The following is a 23,434-nucleotide window of genomic DNA, read 5'->3' on the forward strand; positions in this document are numbered from 1 at the left end:
CTCTGAGACGTCAGTGTGGGAACGCGGTTATTGATTATCGCCACGGCAATAAAGGTTCCGCAGGATTTTCAGAGTGTCACGACTGGGGCCCCCGGAGGGATTGTGACTTGGGGAACAAAAGAGAGAGAAGGAGATTGGTGGTGGTAGATAGATAGACAGTGACCGCTTCCGGGGGAGGGGGGGTATGTGTCAGTGGGGCCCCTGGCTGTCAGACCCCCCACTATGTGTCACGTGTGTGTATGTGTGAGAGAGCACGTTTGTCTGTGTCCATTCACTGAATAAATATTTAGTCTCTCTATAAAGTCTCCATCTAGCTCGGCTGTGAACCTGTTGGCCCTCTCTGCACACCCTGCCACCCCACCACGCCACTGACCCTTCACCTCTCACCTTTAACCCAGCCTGTAAAAGTTATTGAACTCTCCCAGACCTGCAGCTGCAGAGGGTGCTGGGAAACTGGCCAGCAGGGTCATGGGGGTCAGGGGGTGTGACAGGGTGTCATGAATAGATGTCCCTTTACCCTTCTTGATCCCCTGTCCAGAGAGCAAGGCAAAAACTGATTGTCCCCCCTGACATTGCTGTGGCTGGCTCATTGATTGAATCGAGGCCCTCCAAAAGCTCCCTGAATTCAGTTTGGATTCCTGTCATATTTATACTTCTCTTCTTCTCCTCTGACCTGTGCCATGCCAATCTCTCTTTCTCTTTCTTTCTGTCTGTCTTTCACACTCTGGCTCTGTTTTTTTTCCTGATTATACTCTCTTTCAGTGTTGCTTGTGGTCTCTCTTCCTGCCCTTGAATAACTAACTGTTCATTGAATAACTGCGTTTGGAATGTAAACTCAATGCCTCCCTCTTCAGGCAATAGGTTGATATTGACGGAAAGCAAATATTGTTTTAAGTTTGTAAACTTAATTTCTCCCTCATAGACTATCAGAAGTGTGTATTGTTTAGATTATGACCACTATTTGGTTGTTAAATATTGAATATTCAAACATTGTGTGTTGAGTAGCCGTAGCCAAGCTTTAATACGGTTGTTAGAATCCCAGTAAGCAACGTTGACATCGGGTGCATTTATGTGCTGAATGAAAAGTGAAAATATGTATTTTGCGGATGTTAAAAATTATTATTTAGAGAGGTTCAAAATATATATTTTTCAGTCATTGATTTTATGGCCAAATTTCAGTTGCGCATACATTCTCAATGAAATAAACATTATATCTCAATAATACCTTTTCAAGCCACTTAATATAGGAAAGAGGAGCCAACTGAAGATTGTCCCTAACCAAAAATCTATGTCCTTGGACTTGAAATCAAGGTTGGTCCTGACTGCACACCAAAAAGACAACCGGTCTTGATAGGACCAGAAAAAAATGTCGCCGTCGGTAACTGGGATGACACTAATCGCTCATAAACCAAAGCTACTTTTTCTACATGTTTAAATGCACACCAGCAAGCAGTAGGTTATCAATTCCTTTAAAGGCCCGTTAAAATGTGCGCAAATAGTAGCCTACTATGAGCAAATAGTTACATTGTAACATGCCGGTGATACAATTTTCTCACAAGGCTTTTGGTGCGGAAGTTGTAATTTAAAACCTTCCACCGACACTCGTCGGATTTTGCCAAGGAAAGAGATTCATCTTGAGGGGGGGTTTAAAATTGAGGAAAACCCCTTTTTCCTTATTGCTGACGCGGACTGGGAGCTGTAGCTACGTGCAGTAGCTTGGACTGCTACATCCACCATGTTTCTTTGGGTTTTAGTTTTAGGGGCCTTCGTTTCTAGATCAGAATGTTACTTTTCGGAGGAGAAATATCCAGAAGAATCGAAAATGCAGCCGCCAACGGTTGTTATTGCGATCATTGCTCGGAACGCGGCGCATTCCTTGCCGTACTACCTCGGAGCATTGGAGAGACTGAACTATCCCAAAGCACGCATTTCTGTTTGGTAGGTGGCAGACGTCCTGCCAGCGCTCTTTCCCTGGCCGCTATTTGTTAAAATGTCCTTTTTATCAAACTCGTGGGCGATCAATCGCATTTGGATTAGATTAAGAAAACCTCTCCTCCCCAGTCCCCAATCCCGTTAGAACAATTGACCTCTCAACAAAATAAAATGCTTCAGCTTCTATAGGGTACTCTAATTATGCTTTCTTAATTTTTCTCCAATGCAGAGTTCATAAAGTAACATTTTAGGCCATTGTATTACGCAATTATATGATTTTCACAGTAGCATGTACTTTACGCCAGGATTTCCTTGTGGGATATATGTTTTCCAGTTTCTTGAAATAATTTGGAAATTCTATTTATTTCTATGTTGAAACTGAAATAGTATTTTCATTCCTTTTTCCATAGACGCTCTTATCCAGGGCAATTTTCAGTACTGAGTTCATACTGTACTGGTCCCCTGTGGGAATTGAACCCACAACCCTAGCATTGCAAGTACCATGCTCTACCAACTGAGCCACATCATCACAAACCACTTGATGTCTCAATGTACTCAATACTGTATTGGTCATTGTTTTTTGTCACGGTGATAGAAAGTCTACAGGTACACACCTAGATGACCAGCCTATGTACAATACAGTCATGTACATTTACATTAAGTGGTTTGTAAGGATGGTAAATTAATACTGCACAAAAAGTGGTTGTTTTCCATGTTATTTGATCAAGAAAAATATTTAATTTGGTGTGGATGTTTTGTGTCTTTGCTGATAAGCTAAATGTTTGAGGACAGGGGTTTGTTCTTTCTGGATTCCATTAGAATGACAGTCACAGAGAAAAGGACAGGGGTTTGTTCTTTCTGGATTCCATTAGAATGACAGTCACAGAGAAAAGGACAGGGGATTGTTCTTTCTGGATTCCATTAGAATGACAGTCACAGAGAAAAGGACAGGGGTTTGTTCTTTCTGGATTCCATTAGAATGACAGTCACAGAGAAAAGGACAGAGGATTGTTCTTTCTGGATTCTATTAGAATGACAGTCACAGAGAAAAGGACAGGGGTTTGTTCTTTCTGGATTCCATTAGAATGACAGTCACAGAGAAAAGGACAGGGGTTTGTTCTTTCTGGATTCCATTAGAATGACAGTCACAGAGAAAAGGACAGAGGATTGTTCTTTCTGGATTCTATTAGAATGACAGTCACAGAGAAAAGGACAGGGGTTTGTTCTTTCTGGATTCCATTATAATGACAGTCACAGAGAAAAGGACAGGGGTTTGTTCTTTCTGGATTCCATTATAATGACAGTCACAGAGAAAAGGACAGGGGTTTGTTCTTTCTGGATTCCATTAGAATGACAGTCACAGAGAAAAGGACAGGGGTTTGTTCTTTCTGGATTCCATTAGAATGACAGTCACAGAGAAAAGGACAGAGGATTGTTCTTTCTGGATTCTATTAGAATGACAGTCACAGAGAAAAGGACAGGGGTTTGTTCTTTCTGGATTCCATTATAATGACAGTCACAGAGAAAAGGACAGGGGTTTGTTCTTTCTGGATTCCATTATAATGACAGTCACAGAGAAAAGGACAGGGGTTTGTTCTTTCTGGATTCCATTAGAATGACAGTCACAGAGAAAAGGACAGAGGATTGTTCTTTCTGGATTCTATTAGAATGACAGTCACAGAGAAAAGGACAGGGGTTTGTTCTTTCTGGATTCCATTAGAATGACAGTCACAGAGAAAAGGACAGGGGTTTGTTCTTTCTGGATTCCATTAGAATGACAGTCACAGAGAAAAGGACAGGGGATTGTTCTTTCTGGATTCTATTAGAATGACAGTCACAGAGAAAAGGACAGGGGTTTGTTCTTTCTGGATTCCATTAGAATGACAGTCACAGAGAAAAGGACAGGGGTTTGTTCTTTCTGGATTCCATTAGAATGACAGTCACAGAGAAAAGGACAGGGGGTTGTTCTTTCTGGATTCCATTAGAATGACAGTCACAGAGAAAAGGACAGGGGATTGTTCTTTCTGGATTCTATTAGAATGACAGTCACAGAGAAAAGGACATGGGTTTGTTCTTTCTGGATTCCATTAGAATGACAGTCACAGAGAAAAGGACAGGGGTTTGTTCTTTCTGGATTCCATTAGAATGACAGTCACAGAGAAAAGGACAGGGGGTTGTTCTTTCTGGATTCCATTAGAATGACAGTCACAGAGAAAAGGACAGGGGATTGTTCTTTCTGGATTCTATTAGAATGACAGTCACATAGAAAAGGACATGGGTTTGTTCTTTCTGGATTCCATTAGAATGACAGTCACAGAGAAAAGGACAGGGGATTGTTCTTTCTGGATTCCATTAGAATGACAGTCACAGAGAAAAGGACAGGGGATTGTTCTTTCTGGATTCCATTAGAATGACAGTCACAGAGAAATGGTACAGGACAACAACTCTTACAAGATCAACTATTGAATCCTGCAAGATACTGTTCTTAATTATACATCTACCTTTTTGCCAAAGCAGAGATGCTGAAAAAAGTAATTTTTCCCGCTACAAATGTCTCTATCGGTCCGCTAATACTAGTAAAGACCCAGTGCATTACTTTTGTGACTTTTTTATATTTTATAAACAGTACCAGTCAAAAGTTTGGACACACCAACTCATTCAATGGCTTCACTATTATTCTACAATGTAGAAAATAGCCAAAATTAAGAAAAACCTTGGAATGAGTAGGTGTGTCCAAACTTTTGGCAGGTACAGTATATATATATATATTTTTATAACAAAACACATTTTCAGGGGGTGCTGCAGCAGCCTCAGAACCCCTACCTCCCTTGGCAATCGGCACACCTGATTAAATTAGTCAAAGGCTTGATGATTAGTTGCCTAATTGAATCAGGTATGCCAGTTTAGGGTTAAAACCCAAAAATGTGAAAAGTCCTGGGGCCAAGGAGTGGGTTGGGACACCCTGCTTTATGCTACAGTCTGCATGTTAGGCTACTGGATGCTTTACACAGAGAATAGGCTTATTTCCACGGATTCCACTTGTGATTTCCTGTTCTGCATTTCATAGGGAGTCCGTACTTATTAGGGATCTCCTCTGCATATTGATTATTGTATTATTTTCTCCATTGCATGTGTAACATGTAGGACCAATTTGGTTGGTCTGATTTGCAGTGTCTTGCAAATTATGTCATTTCCTAGTTGTGGTGTGCTTGCCTGCACGTAAGGCAGACCAAGTAGTTCATACATTATACCGACTATATGCTAGTGCCTGACAGTGTGTCTATGTCCCCATGTCAGACAGTGTGTCTATGTCCCCATGTCAGACAGTGTGTCTATGTCCCCATGTCAGACAGTGTCTCTATGTCCCTATGTCAGACAGTGTGTCTATGTCCCCATGTCAGACAGTGTGTCTATGTTCCCATGTCAGACAGTGTGTCTATAACCCCATGTCAGACAGTGTGTCTATGTCCCCATGTCAGACAGTGTCTCTATGTCCCCATGTCAGACAGTGTGTCTATGTCCCCATGTCAGACAGTGTGTCTATGTTCCCATGTCAGACAGTGTGTCTATGTCCCCATGTCAGACAGTGTCTCTATGTCCCCATGTCAGACAGTGTGTCTATGTCCCCATGTCAGACAGTGTCTCTATGTCCCCATGTCAGACAGTGTGTCTATGTCCCCATGTCAGACAGTGTCTCTATGTCCCCATGTCAGACAGTGTCTCTATGTCCCCATGTCAGACAGTGTGTCTATGTCCCCATGTCAGACAGTGTCTCTATGTCCCCATGTCAGACAGTGTGTCTATGTCCCCATGTCAGACAGTGTCTCTATGTCCCCATGTCAGACAGTGTCTCTATGTCCCCATGTCAGACAGTGTGTCTATGTTCCCATGTCAGACAGTGTGTCTATGTCCCCATGTCAGACAGTGTCTCTATGTCCCCATGTCAGACAGTGTGTATATGTCCCCATGTCAGACAGTGTGTCTATGTCCCCATGTCAGACAGTGTCTCTATGTCCCCATGTCAGACAGTGTGTCTATGTCCCCATGTCAGACAGTGTGTCTATGTCCCCATGTCAGACAGTGTGTCTATGTCCCCATGTCAGACAGTGTGTCTATAACCCCATGTCAGACAGTGTGTCTATGTCCCCATGTCAGACAGTGTCTCTATGTCCCCATGTCAGACAGTGTGTCTATGTCCCCATGTCAGACAGTGTGTCTATGTCCCCATGTCAGACAGTGTGTCTATGTCCCCATGTCAGACAGTGTCTCTATGTCCCCATGTCAGACAGTGTGTCTATGTCCCCATGTCAGACAGTGTGTCTATGTCCCCATGTCAGACAGTGCCTCTATGTCCCCATGTCAGACAGTGTGTCTATGTCCCCATGTCAGACAGTGTGTCTATAACCCCATGTCAGACAGTGTGTCTATGTCCCCATGTCAGACAGTGTGTCTATGTCCCCATGTCAGACAGTGCCTCTATGTCCCCATGTCAGACAGTGTGTCTATGTCCCCATGTCAGACAGTGTGTCTATGTCCCCATGTCAGACAGTGTCTCTATGTCCCCATGTCAGACAGTGTGTCTATGTCCCCATGTCAGACAGTGTGTCTATGTCCCCATGTCAGACAGTGTCTCTATGTCCCCATGTCAGACAGTGTCTCTATGTCCCCATGTCAGACAGTGTGTCTATGTTCCCATGTCAGACAGTGTGTCTATATCCCCATGTCAGACAGTGTCTCTATGTCCCCATGTCAGACAGTGTGTCTATGTCCCCATGTCAGACAGTGTGTCTATAACCCCATGTCAGACAGTGTGTCTATGTCCCCATGTCAGACAGTGTGTCTATGTCCCCATGTCAGACAGTGTCTCTATGTCCCCATGTCAGACAGTGTGTCTATGTCCCCATGTCAGACAGTGTGTCTATGTCCCCATGTCAGACAGTGTCTCTATGTCCCCATGTCAGACAGTGTGTCTATGTCCCCATGTCAGACAGTGTGTCTATAACCCCATGTCAGACAGTGTGTCTATGTCCCCATGTCAGACAGTGTCTCTATGTCCCCATGTCAGACAGTGTGTCTATGTTCCCATGTCAGACAGTGTGTCTATATCCCCATGTCAGACAGTGTCTCTATGTCCCCATGTCAGACAGTGTGTCTATGTCCCCATGTCAGACAGTGTGTCTATAACCCCATGTCAGACAGTGTGTCTATGTCCCCATGTCAGACAGTGTCTCTATGTCCCCATGTCAGACAGTGTGTCTATGTCCCCATGTCAGACAGTGTGTCTATGTCCCCATGTCAGACAGTGTGTCTATGTCCCCATGTCAGACAGTGTCTCTATGTCCCCATGTCAGACAGTGTGTCTATGTCCCCATGTCAGACAGTGTGTCTATGTCCCCATGTCAGACAGTGTGTCTATGTCCCCATGTCAGACAGTGTCTCTATGTCCCCATGTCAGACAGTGTGTCTATGTCCCCATGTCAGACAGTGTGTCTATGTCCCCATGTCAGACAGTGTGTCTATGTCCCCATGTCAGACAGTGTGTCTATGTCCCCATGTCAGACAGTGTGTCTATGTCCCCATGTCAGACAGTGTCTCTATGTCCCCATGTCAGACAGTGTGTCTATGTCCCCATGTCAGACAGTGTCTCTATGTCCCCATGTCAGACAGTGTCTCTATGTCCCCATGTCAGACAGTGTGTCTATGTCCCCATGTCATACAGTGTGTCTATGTCCCCATGTCAGACAGTGTGTCTATGTCCCCATGTCAGACAGTGTGTCTATGTCCCCATGTCAGACAGTGTGTCTATAACCCCATGTCAGACAGTGTGTCTATGTCCCCATGTCAGACAGTGTCTCTATGTCCCCATGTCAGACAGTGTGTCTATAACCCCATGTCAGACAGTGTGTCTATGTCCCCATGTCAGACAGTGTGTCTATGTCCCCATGTCAGACAGTGTGTCTATGTCCCCATGTCAGACAGTGTGTCTATAACCCCATGTCAGACAGTGTGTCTATGTCCCCATGTCAGACAGTGTCTCTATGTCCCCATGTCAGACAGTGTCTCTATGTCCCCATGTCAGACAGTGTGTCTATGTCCCCATGTCAGACAGTGTCTCTATGTCCCCATGTCAGACAGTGTGTCTATATCCCCATGTCAGACAGTGTCTCTATGTCCCCATGTCAGACAGTGTGTCTATGTCCCCATGTCAGACAGTGTCTCTATGTCCCCATGTCAGACAGTGTGTCTATGTCCCCATGTCAGACAGTGTGTCTATGTCCCCATGTCAGACAGTGTGTCTATGTCCCCATGTCAGACAGTGTCTCTATGTCCCCATGTCAGACAGTGTGTCTATGTCCCCATGTCAGACAGTGTCTCTATGTCCCCATGTCAGACAGTGTGTCTATGTCCCCATGTCAGACAGTGTGTCTATGTCCCCATGTCAGACAGTGTGTCTATATCCCCATGTCAGACAGTGTGTCTATGTCCCCATGTCAGACAGTGTCTCTATGTCCCCATGTCAGACAGTGTGTCTATGTCCCCATGTCAGACAGTGTGTCTATGTCCCCATGTCAGACAGTGTGTCTATGTCCCCATGTCAGACAGTGTGTCTATGTCCCCATGTCAGACAGTGTGTCTATGTCCCCATGTCAGACAGTGTGTCTATAACCCCATGTCAGACAGTGTCTCTATGTCCCCATGTCAGACAGTGTCTCTATGTCCCCATGTCAGACAGTGTCTCTATGTCCCCATGTCAGACAGTGTGTCTATGTCCCCATGTCAGACAGTGTGTCTATGTCCCCATGTCAGACAGTGTCTCTATGTCCCCATGTCAGACAGTGTGTCTATGTCCCCATGTCAGACAGTGTGTCTATGTCCCCATGTCAGACAGTGTGTCTATGTCCCCATGTCAGACAGTGTCTCTATGTCCCCATGTCAGACAGTGTCTCTATGTCCCCATGTCAGACAGTGTCTCTATGTCCCCATGTCAGACAGTGTGTCTATGTCCCCATGTCAGACAGTGTGTCTATGTCCCCATGTCAGACAGTGTGTCTATGTCCCCATGTCAGACAGTGTGTCTATGTCCCCATGTCAGACAGTGTCTCTATGTCCCCATGTCAGACAGTGTCTCTATGTCCCCATGTCAGACAGTGTGTCTATGTCCCCATGTCAGACAGTGTGCCTATGTCCCCATGTCAGACAGTGTCTCTATGTCCCCATGTCAGACAGTGTCTCTATGTCCCCATGTCAGACAGTGTCTCTATGTCCCCATGTCCGCAGGGCAGCAACAGATCACAATGCTGACAACACTACAGCTGTTCTGAGAGAATGGCTGACAGTCATGCAACAGTTTTATCACTACGTGGAATGGAGGCCCATGGAGCATCCTACGTAAGTTTGAGTTCAGAATGATGATGTTTTCTTCTAGAAGTATGCATGCCTGTACGTGTGTGTGTGTGTTGACACAGTTGATTACCTCTGAAAACCCCCTGAACATCAGCTCATTTATATAAACTCTGTATTAGCTTACCTGAACATCCAGACAGTAGTAGCAGTAGCCTACAGCTGTGCCTCAACTATTATTTTTGACACAATGTAACTTTAAAGCACAGTGTGAATAGAAAAGAGAGCCTTAAATAAATGTTTGGTGTTTACAGAGCCTGCTGATACACAGTACTACCTGACCTGAGGTCACCTCTCATTTTCTCTCAGTACCTCAAAGCAATGCAGGAATGATACTGTAGCATGCCTCTGCTTGTGTGTCTGTTGGTCTGTGTCTGTTGGTGTGTGTGCTTGTCTGTGTGTGTGTGTGTGTGTGTGTGTGTGTGTGTGTACGTGTCGGTTGGTGTGTGTCGGTTGGTGTGTGTCGGTTGGTGTGTGTGTGTGTGTGTCTCGTTCTGACTCCCTCCATTGCTCTACAGGTCCTACCCAGGAGAGATGGGGCCTAAATACTGGAGCAACGGCAGATATGAATACCTGATGAAACTTAAACAGGCTGCTCTCAACTTCGCCAAGACACGCTGGGCTGACTACATACTGGTACAGTCACATGTCTACTCTGTCCTCTGGCCTACAAGTAGCATCATGTCTACTCTGTCCTCTGGCCTACAAGTAGCATCATATCTACTCTGTCCTCTGGCCTACAAGTAGGATCATATCTACTCTGTCCTCTGGCCTACAAGTAGCATCATATCTACTCTGTCCTCTGGGTTGCAAGTAGAATCATATCTACTCTGTCCTCTGGGTTGCAAGTAGCATCATATCTACTCTGTCCTCTGGGTTGCAAGTAGCATCATATCTACTCTGTCCTCTGGGTTACAAGTAGCATCATATCTACTCTGTCATCTGGCCTACAAGTAGCATCATATCTACTCTGTCCTCTGGCCTACAAGTAACATCATATCTACTCTGTCCTCTGGCCTACAAGTAACATCATATCTACTCTGTCCTCTGGCCTACAAGTAACATCATATCTACTCTGTCCTCTGGCCTACAAGTAGCATCATACCTACTCTGTCCTCTGGCCTACAAGTAACATCATATCTACTCTGTCCTCTGGCCTACAAGTAACATCATATCTACTCTGTCCTCTGGCCTACAAGTAACATCATATCTACTCTGTCCTCTGGCCTACAAGTAGCATCATATCTACTCTGTCCTCTGGCCTACAAGTAACATCATATCTACTCTGTCCTCTGGCCTACAAGTAACATCATATCTACTCTGTCATCTGGCCTACAAGTAGCATCATATCTACTCTGTCCTCTGGCCTACAAGTAACATCATATCTACTCTGTCATCTGGCCTACAAGTAGCATCATATCTACTCTGTCCTCTGGCCTACAAGTAACATCATATCTACTCTGTCCTCTGGCCTACAAGTAACATCATATCTACTCTGTCCTCTGGCCTACAAGTAACATCATATCTACTCTGTCCTCTGGCCTACAAGTAACATCATATCTACTCTGTCCTCTGGCCTACAAGTAGCATCATATCTACTCTGTCCTCTGGCCTACACGTAACATCATATCTACTCTGTCATCTGGCCTACAAGTAACATCATATCTACTCTGTCATCTGGCCTACAAGTAACATCATATCTACTCTGTCCTCTGGCCTACAAGTAACATCATATCTACTCTGTCCTCTGGCCTACACGTAACATCATATCTACTCTGTCATCTGGCCTACAAGTAACATCATATCTACTCTGTCCTCTGGCCTACAAGTAACATCATATCTACTCTGTCATCTGGCCTACAAGTAACATCATATCTACCCACTAAACACACCGTGTCATCCGTTGACCATCTCTGTCTGTGACCTTGATCTCCACTAAACACACCGTGTCATCCGTTGACCATCTCTGTCTGTGACCTTGATCTCCACTAAACACACCGTGTCACCCGTTGACCATCTCTGTCTGTGACCTTGATCTCCACTAAACACACCGTGTCATCTGTTGACCATCTCTGTCTGTGACCTTGATCTCCACTAAACACACCGTGTCATCCGTTGACCATCTCTGTCTGTGACCTTGATCTCCACTAAACACACCGTGTCATCTGTTGACCATCTCTGTCTGTGACCTTGATCTCCACTAAACACACCGTGTCACCCGTTGACCATCTCTGTCTGTGACCTTGATCTCTACTAAACACACTGTGTCACCCGTTGACCATCTCTGTCTGTGACCTTGATCTCCACTAAACACACCGTGTCATCTGTTGACCATCTCTGTCTGTGACCTTGATCTCCACTAAACACTCTCAACAATCACACACTCTGTTCAGAGCCATGGCATGAAATATCTAATGAGTCATATTATTACAACTCTGTCTCCTCCAGTATGCTGACACAGACAACATCCTGACCAACCCAGAGACGCTGAACCTTCTGATAGCAGAGAACAAGTCTGTTGTGGCCCCCATGCTGGACTCTCAGGGAGCCTACTCCAACTACTGGTGCGGGATCACTCCCCAAGTAAGACAGTAAAGATCCAAGCCAGCACAGTGGGTTTTGGATAGGCACGATGGGTAGGCACAGTGGGTTTTGGGTAGGCACGATGGGTAGGCACAGTGGGTTTTGGCACGATTGTGTGAAATGGAAAGTTGGTTTGTATAAGTGCGGTAAAATACCATATTGTTTTCATTTCAATCATTCATTTACACGGGGACAGATGCAATTAAAACATTGACACATTGAATGTACAAACAGTCAGATACGTTGCGGCATCGCACCTTAGCTTATGCTAATTTCCAGTACCCTGTGTGTCTGTTCCCAGGGTTACTACCGGCGTACAGCGGAGTATTTCCCCACCAGACAGCGCCACCGGCTGGGCTGCTACCCGGTACCCATGGTCCACTCTACCTTCCTGCTGGACATGAGGAAGACGGGCATGAAGAAGCTGGCCTTCCACCCCCCTCACCAGGACTACTCCTGGCCCTTCGATGACATCATCGTCTTCGCCTTCTCCTGCCGCGTCTCAGGTAGGGGTCTACAGTACAGCATGTACATTATAATGCACACACATTCAGTCACGTGCACACACACTTAGTCTAATAACGTGTTATCGTAAACATCCACACCCCTAACTGCTGCAGGGGGTGCAATCAATGTGTTCCTTGTATAAAAGGCTAGCTGATTACGTTAACATGTTGCTGGCACGTCGAGGCCATGTAGACTGTTTAATAACAGAGTTGATTGTTCTGTGTGTTTCCAGAGGTGCAGATGTACCTGTGTAACAAGGTGAGGTATGGTTACCTGAACGCCCCAGCCAAGCCTCACCACACCATAGAGGACGACAGCATCAGCTTCAGCCATCTCATCCTGGAGGCCACCAGTAAGAAACCTTATTTGGTTGTTTTTTACATAATTCTAAAGTTATTTAAGAGTCGGTGTCTAACAGTAATAGATGTGTAATAACTAGGTAATAACGGTAACAATACCACGTCTCTATGTTCTTCCCCCAGTCGATGGCCCCCCCATGGCCCCCTCCAAATACGTGAGCCTTTTCCCCAAACAGAGAGACCTCATGGGCTTCGATGAGGTGAGACAAAGGCCAGGAGCCCAAACTCCTCATCACATACCTGAATAGATGAAATAAGTAGCAGTGGCTTGGAACACTGCTGTAGGGTATTTAAACCAAATCAAATCACATTTTATTTGTCACATGCGCTGAAAACAGGTATAGACCTTACCGTGAAGTGATTACTTACAAGCCCTTTACCAATAATGCAGTTTAAAAAAAATTGAGTTAATAAAATATTTACTAAATAAACTAGTAAAAAATGTAATAAATAGTTACATAATAAAATAACAATAATGCGGATATATACAGGGTGTACCGGTACCAAGTCAATGTGCGGGGGTACAGATTAGTTGGGGTAATTTGTACATGTACAGTAGGTAGGGGTAAAATTACTATACATAGATGACGCCCGACGGGGTGTGGTCTACGGTCTGATATAACACGGCTGTCAGCCAATCAGCATCCAGTGCTCGAACCACCCAGTTTATAATGGTATTATGATCTCTCACACTCAATATAAGATAAGATATACTTTATTAGTTCATACAGGATAGACATTTGTCTTCTGCTTTTGACCCAACCCCTCTGATATGCATACACAATCTATGGATCACTGTGTCTCTGAGTTGATCCCTGGCCTCTGACCCTGGCTGTCCCGTGCTGTAGGTGTACCTGATCAACCTGCGTCGTCGTCAGGACCGTAGAGACAGGATGCTGTATTCTCTCAATGAGCTGGAGATAGATGTCAAGGTGGTGGACGCCATAGATGGAGGGTGAGAATTAGCCTGCGAATCCTGATTCAATTATGCAGCGTTTCACTAAACAGAGTTGAATTCAGTCTGGATATCCAGGCTAGGTGAGGATGCAAAGCTTGGCATAGCTATGGCTCTGAGGGAGGTTTAGAGAGAGTTGGCATAAGCGAAAGCTGGAGACTATGATGTCTGTGTGTCCTGCAGAGCTCTGAACAGCAGTGATATAAAGATCCTAGGAGTGGACATACTGCCTGGTTACTATGACCCGTTCTCCCGCCGTACCCTGACAAAAGGAGAGGTGGGCTGCTTCCTGAGTCATTACTACATCTGGAAGGAGGTGAGGAACACACACACACACACACACACACACACACACACACACACACACACACACACACACACACACACACACACACAGACACACACATCTTGGGACATTGGTCCTGGAGGGCCATGTCAGTAGGAGCCTAATTGGCTCGTTCAGTAAAGTAGAAATGCCTCTGTGGTCTGTAATTAGAGCTTATTTAAACTAGATGTTCTCTCACTCCCCCTCTTAGATGGTAGACCAGCAGATGGACAAGGCGCTGATCTTCGAGGATGACGTGCGGTTCCAGGCCAACTTCAAGCGGCGCGTGCTGCGTCTGATGGAGGAGGTGGAGATGGTGGAACTGGACTGGGACATCATGTGAGTCACTGTCACAAACGATCACCCTGGTGACCAGATGACTACTGCCTACCCGTGTTGCCATGGAGAGGAAAGGGCCTAGCTGCCCTGGAGTCATTTTGTATGATAAACTAATCTGGGTGAGGAGGGAGGGGGGAGGAGAATGAGGATGGGGGGAGGAGAATGAGGATGGGGGGGAGGAGAATGAGGATGGGGGGAGGAGGAGGAGGTGGGGGGAGGAGGAGGAGGTGGGGGTGGGGGGATGAGGAGGAGAGGGAGGAGGAGGTGGTGGAGGAGGAAGAGGACTGGGGGGAGGAGGAGAAGGTGGAAGAGGAGCGGGGGGAGGAGGAGAAGGTGAAGTAGGAGGGAGAGTAGAGTAGGGTCAGAGAGCCTATTTCAACAGCATTATTCCACAGATATTCTACAACATGTAAAGTGGTACTGGGTGGGGTTATGTCACTTCGCCAGTCTGATGTGCTCTCGTGTTGCTGACTAAATTACCAATAGGACTACAATGTGTTCCTCCAGCTGAATGTCTCCCTCCATGCTCCATCCCCAGTTACCTGGGCCGTAGGCAGGTGAAGCCAGGTGACGAGGCGGTGGTGGAGAACGGTGCTGTCCTCTGACTAACTAACCCTCCCTCCCTCTCCTGTCCACTACTCTGACTGACTAACCCTCCCTCCCTCTCCTGTCCACTACTCTGACTGACTAACCCTCCCTCCCTCTCCTGTCCACTACTCTGACTAACTAACCCTCCCTCCCTCCCCTGTCTACTACTCTGACTAACTAACCCTCCCTCCCTCTCCTGTCCACTACTCTGACTAACTAACCCTCCCTCCCTCCCCTGTCTACTACTCTGACTAACTAACCCTCCCTCCCTCTCCTGTCCACTACTCTGACTAACTAACCCTCCCTCCCTCCCCTGTCTACTACTCTGACTAACTAACCCTCCCTCCCTCCCCTGTCTACTACTCTGACTAACTAACCCTCCCTCCCTCTCCTGTCCACTACTCTGACTGACTAACCCTCCCTCCCTCCCTCTCCTGTCCACTACTCTGACTAACTAACCCTCCCTCCCTCCCTCTCCTGTCCACTACTCTGACTGACTAACCCTCCCTCCCTCCCCTGTCTACTACTCTGACTAACTAACCCTCCCTCCCTCTCCTGTCCACTACTCTGACTAACTAACCCTCCCTCCCTCCCCTGTCTACTACTCTGACTAACTAACCCTCCCTCCCTCCCCTGTCTACTACTCTGACTAACTAACCCTCCCTCCCTCTCCTGTCCACTACTCTGACTGACTAACCCTCCCTCCCTCCCTCTCCTGTCCACTACTCTGACTAACTAACCCTCCCTCCCTCCCTCTCCTGTCCACTACTCTGACTGACTAACCCTCCCTCCCTCTCCTGTCCACTACTCTGACTAACTAACCCTCCCTCCCTCTCCTGTCCACTACTCTGACTAACTAACCCTGTCTCCCTCCCTCCCTCTCCTGTCCACTACTCTGACTAACTAACCCTGTCTCCCTCCCTCCCTCTCCTGTCCACTACTCTGACTAACTAACCCTGTCTCCCTCCCTCCCTCTCCTGTCCACTACTCTGACTAACTAACCCTCCCTCCCTCTCCTGTCCACTACTCTGACTAACTAACCCTCCCTCCCTCCCCTGTCCACTACTCTGACTAACTAACCCTGTCTCCCTCCCTCCTCTGTCCACTACTCTGACTAACTAACCCTGTCTCCCTCCCTCCCTCTCCTGTCCACTACTCTGACTAACTAACCCTGTCTCCCTCCCTCCTCTGTCCACTACTCTGACTAACTAACCCTCCCTCCCTCCCTCTCCTGTCCACTACTCTGACTAACTAACCCTCCCTCCCTCCCCTGTCCACTACTCTGACTAACTAACCCTGTCTCCCTCCCTCCTCTGTCCACTACTCTGACTAACTAACCCTCCCTCCTTCCCTCTCCTGTCCACTAGTCTGACTAACCCTGTCTCTCTCTCTCCCCTGTCCAGTACTCTGAATAACCCTGTCTCTCTCTCTCTCCCCTGTCCAGTACTCTGACTAACCCTGTCTCTCTCTCTCCCCTGTCCAGTACTCTGAATAACCCTGTCTCTCTCTCTCCCCTGTCCACTACTCTGACTAACCCTGTCTCTCTCTCTCCCCTGTCCACTACTCTGACTAACCCTGTCTCTCTCTCTCCCCTGTCCAGTACTCTGACTAACCCTGTCTCTCTCTCTCCCCTGTCCAGTACTCTGAATAACCCTGTCTCTCTCTCTCCCCTGTCCAGTACTCTGAATAACCCTGTCTGTCCACTGTCCCCAGTTACCTGGGCCGTAAGCAGGTGAAGCCAGGTGATGAGGAGGTGGTGGAGAACGTGAGGAACCTGGTGGTAGCAGACTATTCCTACTGGACCCTGTCCTACGCCATCTCTCTCCAGGGCGCCCAGAAACTGCTCAACGCTGAACCCCTCTCCAAGATGCTGCCCGTCGATGAATTCTTACCCATCATGTATGACAAACACACCAAGTAAGTACCACAACAGTTTTTTTTAAATTCTATTTATTCTTGTATTTATTTAGCCATTCTCAAGATGTTCTCAGATCACTGAGACCAGACACACCAAGTAGGTGGAACTGAAACCTGAAGAATTATGTTAGCTTGCCCTGCGCTACTGCCTATACCCCTCAAACTCAACTCTGGACCTCGAAGCCAGTTCCGCTGCATTTTTTCATTATTGCCCTCTAATCAGGGACTGATTTAGACCTGGGACACCAGGTGGGTTAATTATCAAGTAGAACAGAAAACCAGCAGGCTTCGGACCTCGTAGGGTAAGAGTTGAATACCCCTGGCCTAGACTTTAGCTCAGTGGGTTAAGACAGGTTTGTAATGTGCAGGAGTTCCAGGTTCAAACCCAGTTGGTATGTAAGTTTGACAACACTCCATAAGGGAGAGAGCTGGTGAAACAAAGTAGCCAAATTGTCTTTGAAAAGTAGTGTCATAAGTCCTCAAGAATCGTCACCAAGATAGTCCAGTACTACCCTGGGATCGTTCCTGAAAGATTCCTTTTACTAGGACCATCCTTCATCCATTGCCAATGGAACGTAATATGATTTTAGTGCTACAAAGCTGTCAGGGAAGTCTGCTTTGTGCCATTAAAAATTGCTTTTCATCTTGTGTAGCTTGTTCTGACCCTTTGCCAGCATTGAACTGCCAAAGCTATAGCAACAACTCCTAATTAGCTGCAGTTTTGGATAAACGTTGTGCATAAATGTAGCTTTGGAATGGACATAGATTTGAAAACCACTGTTACAATCACCAGCCTATGGTTTCACATCTATAGCCTCCCTTTGATGTTCACCTTCCTGTGACCACATTCTTGGCTCAACTCTTAAAAGCCTTCTTTTAAAATAGCTTGCCACAATTAAAATGTTCCCTCTAATTCTGAAATGCATTCACATTTTAGTTATGTCAACAAGTCAAACTGTTTTGTACTTTGCTTCGTTAGTTTTAGTCTCTGCTGACTGACTTGGCTTGTTGTAGCGTTCCAGTTTCATGTGGTCAACTCCCTGTCTCTCTCTCTGGCTGCATGACATGTGTCTGCCAGACCAAGCTAATAGAACCCAGAGCCTCTCTGAGCCAATGGGAACCAGGCATGCATCCAGAAGCCTGTTAGAATGCCTTTGCGTTCTGTTGAATTCCTGTGTGTTCTGTCATGTGTGGAAACCTGGCCAGCTGCCATCATCCCTAGTCCTTCTTCCCCTTCCCCCGTCCCGTCCTCTTCCCTGTGTGGTTCTGCTTCAATATGCCTGGAGTTGATTCGGGGCCTTCTGACTAACTGATTCATTCTTTCTAAGAGTTGTCCAACCCACAAACTTATTCCCAGGACTTCTATTATAACCTTGTTTCCACAAAATATATTTCATGTCATTTCATCTCTCAATGTTGTTTTGAAATTACCAGTACATTTTAAAACTGTTACCTTTCATAGGATTACATTTTAGCTGTGTATTGTTGCCCACCATAACACTGTATCATGTAACTGTATGATGAAGTGTGGCCCTGTTCTGGATATTTACATACACTCTCAAGCTATGTACACTCAGTTCTATCTTTGTTATGGACAGGCTAGTTTTTATCTCCTTGGTGGAAGTTTTAACATCAGACTTAATATTGTCATCATCCTGTGACCAATGTATCTCTAACCTCCCTGTCCTGTTGGTCAACAGTGAGAACTACAAGTCCCACTATCCTAACCGTAACCTGCAGGCGTTCTCCACACGCCCCCTACTGGTGCAACCAGCCCAATACGCCGGGGACCCCAAGTGGGTGAGCGACACAGAGACCTCCACGCTGTGGGACGACGACAACGTGCGAACAGACTGGAGGGGCTCCCACAAAACGCTGAAGGGGGCTCCCCAACCCGAGATGCTGCAGACGTCATATAAAGATGAGCTGTAGTTCAACCATATGTATTAATGCCTGATTCACACTGCACGGCCAACCCCACCCTTACGGAGCTGACTTGGATATTGTCTTTTCACATTGTTCTTTTACAGCACGGTTCCAAAAACAACTGTGGATGCATAACCAGGCAGGTACTGTTTGGTTTGACTCGGTAGTGTGAAAAGGGTTACTGGTTATGGTGCCACTGTTGACTGGGCCACTTCATTTCTCACTGTATAATTCGCCATTTTGTATTTGGTACGTCGGCCCATATTCACTGGGAGTGACTGGATATACAGACAGTAGTGATGCTGGCGGAGGCTCTATAGACTTGGTCAAGTGCCCCAAGACCTGATTTCAAAGTGTGTGTGGGTTTGTTTGTGTGTGTTCAAATCAAATGATGCATGTTAGGAATGTCAGTGTTTATGGAAGTACACTCCTATACTGTCAGACACCTTCAAGGGTTGGGGTCAATTTCAAATTGAAGGCATTCAATTCAGGAAGTAAACTGAAATTACAGTTCAATTATGGATAAAAAATATATGTATATTTATTTTAATTAATTTTAAATTCAACTCACTACCTGAATTGACTGGCTTCAATAGGAATTGACCCCAACCGTGCTATTGTGCACTGCAGAGCACTCCAGGGCCTGGGTGAGTGTCCCTCACTGTACATCTAGTCACTGGGTGTCAGAAAACAGAAATACTGGAGGAAACCATTCTCTTTTATATCACATTCTACTCATTCTGTCTATTGTGATAACAATCCTAGTAAATGTTTTCTTTACTTTAGTAAAGTAACTCCAAACAAGTTGAACTGTGAGCACTCACACATGGTAAGGATCCTATAGCAGTGGTAATACGTTAGGAGCAGTGTCTCTCTCTAGGCCTGACCTCATGGTAATCTTAAACCAGATCAACAGTCCAGAGAGAAGCCTGCCAACCATATTCTCCTGACATGGTGTCAGTTGCCACGACAATCAAGTTACATTCTGACTGAGCTCATCTATATTGGTTTGTGTTATGTATTTTTTCTGTGTACAAATTCTATTATTTGTACAATTCATATTGACAGTTTTCCTAATTTATTTCTAGCATTATATTGTGCTTTTTGAATGCACAGTATTAAACCCAAGTGCAATGTCTTAATTGTAGTGAAATTCCCTCTTTGTCAAATAAATGACTATACTGTACCTTGATGTCAAGCAACTATGAAGATCAAATGTTTTTCAAAAGTAGCACATTTGGCAGAAGCTTTGTCAGTGCCAAAACTGTTCAAAAATGGATGTGACACGGATGTAACTAACTTTATACATGATTAAAAATCTACTTTTTCAATTTTTATTGAAATTGTATTTATGAAAATGCACTGACATTTTTAGATACATGTACTGACATGAAAGCACCACAAGAGGGCAGACAAAGATCGTTTTTAGGCAGTGTATGAAAAAGGCATTTTTAGGGAAGTGCAGTTAGTTACTCTGAAATGAGCAGCTGTGGAAAAAGTACCCACTTCTTATACTTGAGTAAAAGTAAAGATGCCTTAATAGAAAATGACTCAAGTAAAAGTAATAGTCACACAGTTTTATTACAAGTATTTGTTTAAAATATACAGTCTTGGCCAAAAGTTTTGAGGTATGACACAAATATTAATTTCCACAAAGTTTGCTGCTTCAGTGTCTTTAGATATTTTTTGTCAGATGTTACTATGGAATACTGAAGTATAATTACAAGCATTTCATAAGTGTCAAAGGCTTTTATTGACAATTACATGAAGTTGATGCAAAGACTCAATATTTGCAGTGTTGACCCTTCTTTTTCAAGACCTCTGCAATCCACCCTGGCATGCAGTCAATTAACTTCTGGGCCACATCCTGACTGATGGCAGCCCATTCTTGTATAATCAATGCATGCAGTTTGTCAGAATTTGTGGGTTTTTGTTTGTTCACCCGCCTCTTGAGGATTGACCACAAGTTCTCAATGGGATTAAGGTCTGGGGAGTTTCCTGGCCATGGACCCAAAATATTGATGTTTTGTTCTCCGAGGCACTTAGTTATCACTTTTTCCTTATGGCAAGGTGCTCCATCATGCTGGAAAAGGTATTGTTCGTCACCAAACTGTTCCTGGATGGTTAGGAGAAGTTGCTCTCGGAGGATGTGTTGGTACCATTCTTTATTCATTGCTGTGTTCTTAGGCAAAATTGTGAGTAAGCCCACTCCCTTGGCTGAGAACCAACCCCACACATGAATGGTCTCAGGATGCTTTGCTGTTGGCATGAAACAGGACTGATGGTAGCGCTCAACTTGTCTTCTCCGGACAAGCTTTTTTCCGGATGCCCCAAACAATCGGAAAGGGGATTCATCAGAGAAAATGACTTTACCCCAGTCCTAGCTTTTGTAGAATATCAGTCTGACCCTGATGTTTTTCCTGGAGAGAAGTGGCTTCTTTGCTGCCCTTCTTGACACCAGGCCATCCTCCAAAAGTCTTCGCCTCACTGTGCATGCAGATGCACTCACACCTGCCTGCTGCCATTCCTGAGCAAGCTCTGTACTGGTGGTGCCCCGATCCCGCAGCTGAATCAACTTTAGGAGACGGTCCTGGCTCTTGTTGGACTTTCTTGGGCGCCCTGAAGACTTCTTCACAACAATTAAACCGCTCTCCTTGAAGTTCTTGATAATCTGATAAATGGTTGATCTAGGTGCAATATTACTGGCAGCAATATCCTTGCCTGTGAAGCCCTTTTTGTGCAAAGCAATGATGACGGCACGTGTTTCCTTGCAGATAACCATGGTTGACAGAGGAAGAACAATGATTCCAAGCACCACCCTCCTTTTGAAGCTTCCAGTCTGTTATTCGAACTCAATCAGCATGACAGAGTGATCTCCAGCCTTGTCCTCGTCAACACTCATACCTGTGTTAACGAGAGAATCACTGACATGATGTCAGCTGGTCCTTTTGTGGCAGGGCTGAAATGCAGTGGAAATGTTTTTTGGGGGATTCAGTTAAATTGCATAGCAAAGAGGGTCTTTGCAATTAATTGCAATTCATCTGATCACTCTTCATAACATTCTGGAGTATATGCAAATTGCCATCATACAAACTGAGGCAGCAGACTGTGAAAATTAATATTTGTGTAATTCTCAAAACTTTTGGCCACGACTGTACTTAGTATCAAAAGTAGAAGTATAAATCCTTTCAAATTTCTTATATTAAGTAAACCAGAGAGCACAATTATTTTATGTTGTTTTAATCTACAGATAGCCAGGGGCACACTCCAACACTCAGACATCATTACAGATAGCCAGGGGAACACTCCAACACTCAGACATCATTACAGATAGCCAGGGGCACACTCCAACACTCAGACATCATTACAGATAGTCAGGGGAACACTCCAACACTCAGACATCATTACAGATAGCCAGGGGCACACTCCAACACTCAGACATCATTACAGATAGCCAGGGGCACACTCCAACACTCAGACATCATTACAGATAGCCAGGGGCACACTCCAACACTCAGACATCATTACAGATAACCAGGGGCACACTCCAACACTCAGACATCATTTACAGATAGCCAGGGGCACACTCCAACACTCAGACATCATTACAGATAGCCAGGGGCACACTCCAACACTCAGACATCATTACAGATAGCCAGGGGCACACTCCAACACTCAGACATCATTACAGATAGCCAGGGGCACACTCCAACACTCAGACATCATTTACAGATAGCCAGGGGCACACTCCAACACTCAGACATCATTACAGATAGCCAGGGGCACACTCCAACACTCAGACATCATTACAGATAGCCAGGGCACACTCCAACACTCAGACATCATTTACAGATAGCCAGGGGCACACTCCAACACTCAGACATAATTACAGATAGCCAGGGGCACACTCCAACACTCAGACATCATTACAGATAGCCAGGGGCACAGTCCAACACTCAGACATCATTTACAGATAGCCAGGGGCACACTCCAACACTCAGACATCATTTACAGATAGCCAGGGGCACACTCCAACACTCAGACATCATTACAGATAGCCAGGGGCACACTCCAACACTCAGACATCATTACAGATAGCCAGGGGCACACTCCAACACTCAGACATCATTACAGATAGCCAGGGGCACACTCCAACACTCAGACATCATTTACAGATAGCCAGGGGCACACTCCAACACTCAGACATCATTACAGATAGCCAGGGGCACACTCCAACACTCAGACATCATTACAGATAGCCAGGGGCACACTCCAACACTCAGACATCATTTACAGATAGCCAGGGGCACACTCCAACACTCAGACATTATTTACAGATAGCCAGGGGCACACTCCAACACTCAGACATTATTTACAGATAGCCAGGGGCACACTCCAACACTCAGACATTATTTACAGATAGCCAGGGGCACACTCCAACACTCAGACATCATTACAGATAGCCAGGGGCACACTCCAACACTCAGACATCATTTACAGATAGCCAGGGGAACACTCCAACACTCAGACATCATTACAGATAGCCAGGGGCACACTCCAACACTCAGACATCATTACAGATAGCCAGGGGCACACTCCAAC

The 23,434-nt window shown here is 45.6% G+C and overlaps 1 protein-coding gene across 1 annotated transcript; it reads left to right on the top strand.

Annotated features, from left to right (window-relative positions):
- The first annotated feature begins 1,448 nt into the window (after positions 1-1,448).
- Positions 1,449-20,169, top strand: LOC139538211 (procollagen galactosyltransferase 2-like). The gene is made up of 12 exons (XM_071340077.1): positions 1,449-1,938; positions 9,211-9,321; positions 9,852-9,969; positions 11,782-11,916; positions 12,218-12,422; positions 12,656-12,775; positions 12,906-12,982; positions 13,631-13,737; positions 13,921-14,053; positions 14,274-14,401; positions 16,703-16,906; positions 18,607-20,169. Exons 1-12 carry the CDS (start codon positions 1,736-1,738, stop codon positions 18,836-18,838), a joined length of 1,773 nt encoding a protein of 590 aa, XP_071196178.1. The 5' UTR covers positions 1,449-1,735; the 3' UTR covers positions 18,839-20,169.
- Positions 20,170-23,434: the final 3,265 nt, after the last annotated feature.

Source organism: Salvelinus alpinus, chromosome 1, assembly GCF_045679555.1.
Source record: "Salvelinus alpinus chromosome 1, SLU_Salpinus.1, whole genome shotgun sequence".
Lineage (NCBI taxonomy): Eukaryota > Metazoa > Chordata > Actinopteri > Salmoniformes > Salmonidae > Salvelinus > Salvelinus alpinus.

What these genes read in the sequence shown, in the direction of transcription:
- LOC139538211 (XM_071340077.1), top strand. Translation starts at nt 1,736, where the DNA reads ATGTTTCTTTGGGTTTTAGTTTTAGGGGCCTTCGTTTCTAGATCAGAA. An exon ending in GAACTGGACTGGGACATCAT is followed by an intron (nt 14,402 to 16,702) that starts GTGAGTCACTGT and finishes CACTGTCCCCAG; the next exon opens with TTACCTGGGCCGTAAGCAGG. An exon ending in ATGTATGACAAACACACCAA is followed by an intron (nt 16,907 to 18,606) that starts GTAAGTACCACA and finishes GTTGGTCAACAG; the next exon opens with TGAGAACTACAAGTCCCACT.